This window comes from Penaeus chinensis, chromosome 13, assembly GCF_019202785.1.
Source record: "Penaeus chinensis breed Huanghai No. 1 chromosome 13, ASM1920278v2, whole genome shotgun sequence".
NCBI classification, from domain to species: Eukaryota; Metazoa; Arthropoda; class Malacostraca; order Decapoda; family Penaeidae; genus Penaeus; species Penaeus chinensis.
In genome coordinates, this window is record NC_061831.1 from 5,929,985 (window position 1) to 5,938,952 (window position 8,968).

At 38.6% G+C, this 8,968-nt stretch overlaps 1 protein-coding gene across 1 annotated transcript; it reads right to left on the minus strand.

The window, feature by feature from the left end:
* Positions 1-3,078: 3,078 nt before the first annotated feature.
* LOC125031396 lies at positions 3,079-4,578 on the minus strand. The gene is made up of 3 exons (XM_047622110.1): positions 4,518-4,578; positions 3,833-4,055; positions 3,079-3,258 (listed from the first exon to the last, which is right to left on the minus strand). The coding sequence occupies exons 1-3, from the start codon at positions 4,528-4,530 to the stop codon at positions 3,177-3,179; spliced, it is 318 nt and encodes a 105-aa protein (XP_047478066.1). The 5' UTR covers positions 4,531-4,578; the 3' UTR covers positions 3,079-3,176.
* Between the last annotated feature and the right edge of the window lie 4,390 nt (positions 4,579-8,968).

Genomic DNA, 8,968 nt, shown 5'->3' on the forward strand with positions numbered 1-8,968 from the left:
TTTTAAATCTAATTTCTAATGGACATATTCAGCGAAATTACCTGTCATCGACGTTATTACGACGTTATTAAAATGAAAATTTAAGTTTTCAGTTTAACGTAAACCATTACGTACTATTAACTACCCTCTCGAACCGGCCTTTGTATGTTAAGTAAATCAGAAGTTTCGTTAATATTCTTTTGGGCATATAGAATTTGCGTTAGTGAATTTATCGATTATGAAATCGACATTTTCTTTAATCATTTACAAAACTGGGATATCTTTGTTATTTCTCCAACCGGACGCAATCATCTCCGTAATATATATTTTTTATACTCTTTTTCACATTACGCATAAGTGATTTACTAATAGTTCCGTACTGATCTGCTTGTTTTCGCATCAACGGAGACGCATATTGGCATGAAAAAATGACTTGATGATAAATGCCCTATATTTCAAAGTTGGAATTTTGTTTTTACTTAACCTAACACGTGACGTAATTCATTGGTTCAATACAATGCGGTCATCAGTGTCCTTGATACTTATGGTATTTACGGTATCCCGTGTGTAAATATTGTCCTAGATTTTACGTAGGAAGAACTCGCAGAGCCTAGGAAAAACTATTATAAACATAAACGTGATGTTAGGTACGTTAGAGATGCTAATGTCTGTTTTTATCCACTAAGGTGATAACGGTTAACTGGAAAGACGCTAAACATATTGATCACAAATATCAGAATTCATGTGAAAGAACAACGAAAGCTCTTTTTTATTATAAAACAACTTAATTTCAATCTAAGTGCCGGTCGTTGGAGTTTAGACGACCTTGCATCGTCATTAGTAAGCAAGGCCTTCCAGAGACTCATCGACTTTGACCCTCGTCCTGGCATATCGTTTTGTTCTTGTTCTAACGGTTTCTGTGTTAAACTATACTGTTCAAACTTATCTTTATGTGTTCATTTCGGTTATTCTATTTCGTCAGAAAAGGAACTTTTGACGAGGTCAGAACGTTGCGTTCAACTTCTTTTCATACTTCATACATTCCTGTTATTTCTAAGTGTACACGTAGCCATACTTGTTTATGCTCATGTGATATATCTATACTGTAAATATATTACACACACTCGTTCACGAAGGCGATGTACAGTACAAAGAGACTGCGTTTCTTCCTCTTCCTTACTACAGGTGACATACTTGCGGCTAAAACACGTAAAAGTGGTCCACTGATCCGACACAACGACCGACACTCACGATTAGCCATTACCTTGTGAATAAAGAAGGCATTAGCCCATAGAGACACCTGTCTTGGAAACTTTGGTAATATTGATAGATTTACGACAATTAACTGTAGTATGGATAGTCAAATAACAATGTAAGTCTTTTTACTAGTATATGATATATCACATAATATAGTGCGTGATTTGTGTCATTTTTGCGTGCCGATATGCGTCTCCGTTGATGCGAAAACAAGCAAATCAGTTAGATAATATCTATAATAACACTTCAATGCCTATCAATAACCAGTTATATTTTTACACTTGTTCTTGAATTCGCACAGTATATGATACAAAATGCTCTACTCTGCATTGACCCATTCGTCACCTGCAGTATTTAATTACTTAAGTGACTATTATACATCAATCTTCAAATGTAAAATATGAAATATAAATAGAAGGTATAGAAGAGCGAGAGGTGTGTGTGTGTGTGTGTGTGTGTGTGTGTGTGTGTGTGTGTGTGTGTGTGTGTGTGTGTGTGTGTGTGTGTGTGTGTGTGTGTGTGTAAGTTAGTGGGAGACATCGGTGGTTCGCCAACAACACGTGTATATGTGGGATTGACTATGTACGTGTAAGTGGTTGCTCGTCTGTGCATATAGTTGTGAGTACACCTACTGATGCAAAATAACTTCTAGCAATATATCTTAAAAGCTAGACAGCTTCACAAGACTCTACATACGGGTCTTTCAAGCTATCCCAAATCTAACATACTTCCCCAGCTGACAGACGTAAACAAAACAAAAAAAACAATTTCCCTCCAAATTGTTGCCACGAAATCGGACCGCAATAAAAAAAAACACATAAAAGAGGGAAGAAAATCCCAAAGCCTCCATTCTTCTATGGTTTCGAATTTCACTTTTACGATATGTCAGAGGAATAAGTAAGCCATATGTCCCCTAGTAGCTCACGTGCCTCCGTTCGAAACCGCGCGCGCAGATCTGGGACTGAAAGCGAAACCCTGATTAGGATGTGTTCGGACAGGTACTAATGGTTTCAGACTGGGAATTTTTTCATTTCTTTAGTATTAAGGTCTGTGGGCTTTGTGTTACATTTGTCTGTAATCTATTTTTCTAGAATTTGTTTTGTAGTGTATATGTATATCAGTATAAATACACATACACTTTTTTTTATTATTATTATTATCTAGAGGAAAGTAGGTAAATCACAGCACGAAAATACTTCACAAAAATAATGTGTTCACAAAACCGCGTCATCCTAAATAAAAATTTAAAAAATTAAAATGAAAACGAAAAAAATAACAAAACACAAAATATAAGAATTAGAGAAAAAAAATACTCTAAAATAAAACGGTAAGTGGAATGTAAGCCTAAAGGAGCCAAACCACCATTAGGAAAATTGGCTAATTCAGTGGTTAAGTGGTGCAACTGTATAGCTGCCGCAGCGTTGCTTAGCTTAGGGAACATCTCTCGCATGGACAAAAGCTCTACAGTAAGGAGGTCAAGCTTGGTAGAAGTAGAAACCTGAATTTTAAAATAATTTAGAGAGTGTGATCTTCGACCTTGCGAGAATGATGCCTGATTAAAGAGAACGATGGTTTTCTGATAGTGCTACCTCCATCTTTTAATATTCCAAACACACACACACACACACACACATATATATATATATATATATATATATATATATATATATATTACTTGTATGCATATAAATTTATTTTCTACACATGTACTGTATACATATGTGTGGGTGTGGCGCGCACGCGCGCGTAATTTGCGAAATAGAAAGCTCTCAATTAGTGGCAAATCATTAGTTCTACCAGAGCAAAAAATATACACATATGTCGAGATAACAAATAAATATATACAGAACACTTATTTATTCTTAAAAATACTCTTTTCTCATAAATATACACAATAACTTAGACAACCAACAGAAAACGGATGTAAAGACGCTGACTATCTACTGGTATTTTTCTTGAGCTTCTTCCAAGTTCCTGTGCACATCTTGGCTCCGTTCATAAGCCGCGGATTCCCGGGCGTACCTAGAGGGAAACAGAAAGAATATTCGATAATTAGAAACGTCTAATAACAACGGTAAGGTTTGTTATAGTCAGAATAAAGCGTAACCTAACGGAAGAGAATTCGGAACGGAACTCACACACACACACACACACACACACACACACACACACACACACACACACACACACACACACACACACACACACACACACACACACACTCACACTCACACTCACATATCTGACCCGGATTTACGTAAAAGGCTAGGAACCTGCCGTCTCTCAAAAGACTTTGGTTCTGTCAGGTTGAGACCGTTATCCCGAGTGGGATGCCCATCCTTTTAATCTCGGGCCATTTGGGTAGGATTCGAACCGACCCTCATAGTCCCCACCTTGCGTTACCGCTGCCCTACGACGGCCGGTTCTCACACACACACACACACACACACACACACACACACACACACACACACACACACACACACACACACACACACACACACACACACACATCATATCTATCTCTAACTGGTTTTGCTTATTGTAAAAGAAAGAGCGTATTCCACACTATCAGCAAGTTAAACGTAGTACTCACGCGGGCTGGACGTAGCGAGCAGCACGAGGGGTATTGGAGAAGACAGCCAGCAGTGCCAGTGCCAGGAGGGCGCCGAGACCAAACAAGATGAGGTTGCTGATGTTAACGGTGCCAAGGGTAAAGAGTTGGCTGTCGCTCAAGTACCTTCCTCCACTTCCTCCTTCTGCTTCAACTTCGACGCCGTGGCCACAGGAGCACAAAGCGAAGAGGATGAACATCACGCCTGTGAGGATGATCGAGAGAGATTAATATAATAAGTAATGCTTCATTTCTTCATTGAATAGTTTATTTTTAATATGATGATAATAATAATAAATAATAGCAAGAAGGATACGACAAAAACATTAAATCCGATAAATAATAGGTAAAACCTCTTATCTTCAATTAATAACCTTATAAAACATTAAGGATAATTAACAATTTAACGAATTATAGCATTAACACAAGAAGAAATTAATTTAAAAATCGATAAATAACAGATAAAGCCTCTTTTCTTCTGTGAATACCTTTAAATAACAATAACAATCATCATCATAACAAACTGATTACCTAACCATAACAATACTACTACTACTACTAAAAATTAACAAAATCACAGCTATAACAATAAAACAACAAAAAAAATAAACAGTCTACTACAGATACAATAGAATAGAATAAAATAAACCGTCACTGAATGAATCACCCTTGACAGCCATCTTGAAAAACACGACGTAAAGACACCACACGTCTTGCAAGGGAAGGAGACATACACACACTGAATCCTTCCCTAATTCGACATGCGTTTATGTACCTCCGTGACGCATCAGCTGTTTCGTGCCTCGAGTGTTATTAAGTGCAATTTCAGGTCCTCGTAGATAGCTGGGTTGCTCTCTAGGCCAGGAACGATTGGTATTGTGGTATTTGGTTCTTGTTTTCTCTCTCTCTCTCTCTCTCTTACTCTTCTTCTTTTCTCTTTGTTTTCTTGTTTCTTTTCTTCTGATTCTTTTGATTCTTCTGTTTCTTCTTCTTTTTTCTTCTTTTTTTCTTTAACCTTTGTTTTCTTTTATTTTCTTGTCTTTTTCCTTTTTCTTCTTTTCTTTTCTCTTCGTTTTTTTCTTTTCTTTTGTCTTTTCCCTTCGTTTGTTTTGCTTAGTCTTTTCTTTTCTCTTTTCCCTTCGTGTTTTTTCCCTTTTTTCAGGTTCTTTATTTTTCGCCGTTTCCAGTTTGCTTTTTCTCTCTGTTTTCTTTGGATTGTTTTTCTCGCCTTTCTTTTTCTTTTCTTTTCATCTCAGGTTCTCTAGTGGATAACGACGTATGCGTATTTTTTTTCCTCATCTCTTTTTTTCAGATCATCAGATTTTCAGCGTTTCTTTTCTTTCTCTCTTTCCTCTTCACCATTTCTCTGTTTCCCCCCATTTCTTTTTTTCTTTCCTCTTCTCCATTTCTCTATTTAATCCCCATTTCCTTTTTTCCATCCGATCTCTGTCTCTCGCTCATACTTCCTAGATCATTATCAAAAATATAATCCAGACATATTTCATCTAGTCAAAAAAATAATATGCTTAGGCCATACAGACGTCGAAGCCTTCATTTATGGTGAAAATATTTTAGTAATTATGCTTTCATTGGTTTTGACTTACCGCATTATCCACTTTTAATTTCCACGATGCGTATAACCGTTTATTTACCTAATTCCTAGTATGTATGTATGTGTGTATGTATGTATGTCTGACTTTCTCTCTTTTTCTCTTTCTCTTTTTTCTTTTTCTCTTTCTCTCTTTCTCTCTTCTCTCTCTCTCTCTCTCTCTCTCTCTCTCTCTCTCTCTCTCTCTCTCTCTCTCTCTCTCTCTCTCTCTCTCTTTCTCTCTCTCTTTCTCTTTTTCTTTTTCTCTCTCTCTCTTTCTCTTCTTCTCCCTCTCTCTCTCTCTTTCTCTCTCTCCCTCCCCCCTCTCCCTCTCTCTCTCTCTCTCTCTCTCTCTCTCTCTCTCTCTCTCTCTCTCTCTCTCTCTCTCTCTCCTCTCTCTCTCTCTCTCTCTCTCTCTCTCTCTCTCTCTCTCTCTCTCTCTCTCTTCTCTCTCTCTCTCTCTCTCTCTCTCCCTCCCTCCCTCCCTCCCCTCCCTCCCTCTCTCTCTCTCTCTCTCTCTCTCTCTCTCTCTCTCTCTCTCTCTCTCTCTCTCTCTCTCTCTCTCTCTCTCTCTCTCTTCTCTCTCTCTCTCTCTTCTCTCTCTGCCCCCCCTCTCTCTCTCTTTCTCCCCCCTCTCTCTCCCGTCCCTCCCTCTCCCTCTCCCTTTCTCCATCTCTCTTACCTAAGCATATATACTTATCTCTGTTTTTACTCTCCTACTCACTGACCAACTGAGAAAGTAATCATTTACGCAAAATAAGTAAAAACAGATGATGATGTAAACAAAACCCTCCCGTTCTTTTGAAAGTTTGAAAAAAGGGTAAACGTTATAACCGTCGCGAAGTTGTGTAGAGAGAGAAAGCTAACTGGTACGTTTCTTTTCCTTTTATTATTATTTTATGTGTTTTTTATCGTTCTGTTTCAGGTCTTTATAGTTTGTTTGTTTTATTGTTTTATTGTTAGTGTTGTTATATTGATGTTGAATTATTGTTCTCACTATGTTGTCATTATTATCATTAATGGTATTGTCATTATTATTGTTATCATTATCATTATCATTATTGATATAATAATAATCATTATTATTATTTTGATTATCATCATTATTATATAATTATTACTGTTATTATTCTTGTAGTTATTATCATTATTATTGTTATTATCATTATTATTGTTTTTATCATCATTATTATTGTTACTATTGGGAGTAGTATTTGCCATTATTATTATCATCATCATTGTTATTACGGTTATTGTTGTTATTATCATCATCTTTATTATTATTTTCATATTTATCATCGTCCTCATTGTCATTACTGTCTTATCATTATTACTTATCATTATTATAATGGATTACCATTATAATAATCATTATTAATATTGTTATAATTACAGATAATGTTATCATTATCTTCATTATTATCATCATTACTATAGTACTGTTGCTGTTGTTTTTGTTATCTTTATTATTATCATTAGTATCATTGTCATTATTATCATTATCATTATTGTATATGATTATCATAACTATGATGATGATAGTAGTAGTAATGATGATGATAATTATAACAATGATGATAAGGATGAGAATAGTAATAACAGTAATGATAATAATGACAGCAGATAACAATAACTCTCTCTCTCTCTCTTCTCTCTCTCTCTCTCTCTCTCTCTCTCTCTCTCTCTCTCTCTCTCTCTCTCTCTCTCTCTCTCTCCGTCGCCTACACCCCACCCTCCACCCCCTCCAACCCCATCCCTATCCACCCCAATGATTGAAACCCCTAATACCCCACTCCCCCCCCCCCCCTACTCCATCCATTTCTACCCATAATCCCCTCTTTTTCTCAACCTTCTCCCTCCATCCTTCTCCTCCACTCCCCAACAACGTAATCCACCACACTTCTCTTCTCCACTTCTCTTCTCCTTACCTTCTTCATCCACATTACCCTCTCCCTTCCCCTTTTATCCGTCTTCCTCCACTTCTTTGTTCTCACCTCCCTGCTCTCCATCCCTCCTTATTCCCTTCTCGATTACATTCTCCACCCATCTCCAACTTTCTCTCTCTCTCTCTCTCTCTCTCTCTCTCTCTCTCTCTCTCTCTCTCTCTCTCTCTCTCCCTCTCTCTCCTCTCTCTCTCTCTCTCTCTCTCTCTCTCTCTCTCTCTCTCTCTCTCTCTCTCTCTCTCTCTCTCTTTCACCTTTCTCTCCCTCTCCACCCTTCCACTTTCTAATCCCCCTCTTTGATCCACTCCTCCCTCCCTCCACCCACACCCCGCCACCTTTCTCCACCTCTCCACCCCAATTCCCTCCTATTTCTCCACCCTCTTAACACCCTTTCCACTCCACCCCATCTCACTAATGTCTGAAAAAAAGTTTTGAAATTGTTTTGAAAATGTTTTTTTATGTCTTGATTTTTTTGTGAAAATTGTCCTGTATGTCTTGAAATTATTTTGGAAATTGTTCTGCATGTCTTGAAATTGTTTTGAAGTTTTCCCTGCATGTTTTGAAATTGTTTTGAAAATTGTTTCGAATGTCTTGAAATTGTTTTGGAAATTATCTTGCATGTCTTGAAATTATTTTGGAAATTATCTTGTATTTCTTGAAATTGTTTTGAAAATTATCTTGTATTTTTTTTAATTGTTTTGAAAAATTGTTTTGTATGTCTTGAAATTGTTTTGAAATTTTCCCTGCATGTCTTGAAATTGTTTTGGAAATTGTCCTTTATAACTTGAAATTCTTTTGGAAATTGTTTTGCATGTCTTGAAACTGTTTTGAAATTGTTTTCGAATGTCTCGAAAAATGCTTTGGAATTGGAACTTTCCTCTCCCTCACCTTACTCCATCTTTCTCCCTCCCCCTCTTCTCAAACCCCCACCCTACCCACTCATTCCCTCTCCTTCTTCCCCACCAAAATCCCCAATCCCCCCCCCCCCATTTTCCCCCTCTCCACATAAAACTCCCATCCCACCTCTTCTTTCTCCTCCTCCCCCTCTGTTCTTCCTCTCTTCCTGAAATCCCCAAAGTAATTTCCCCATATTTCCATTCCCCTACCTCCTACTCCCCCCCCCCCCTTCAAATCCTGCCCCACCCCCATCCCCTTACTTCTTTCCCCACTCATTCCCTCATCCCCAAGTCTCAACCTCCTCCACACACCCCCACGTTCCCCCTCTCCCCCACATACACCCCCGCCCCGTCTTTCCCCTCCCTTCCACTCAATCTTCCCCTTCCCTTTCTCCTATTTTCCCTCCTCCTCCTCTCTCCACCCTCCTCCCCTCCCCTCCCCTTTCATTCCCACTCTACCGTCCCTCCCTCCCCTCCTTCCCCCTCTCCCCTTTAACCCTTTCCACCCTCCCCCACCTCCTCCCCTCCCCTCCCCTTTTACCCCCACTCCATCTTCCCTCCTTGCCCTTCTCCCTCTCTCCTCCTCCTCCCTCTTCTCCCCTTTCCCCCACTCTCTAATTTCCCTCCCTCCCCTCCTCCTCCCTCTTCTCCTCTTTCGCTTCTACTCACCTTCCCTACCTCCCCTACTCCC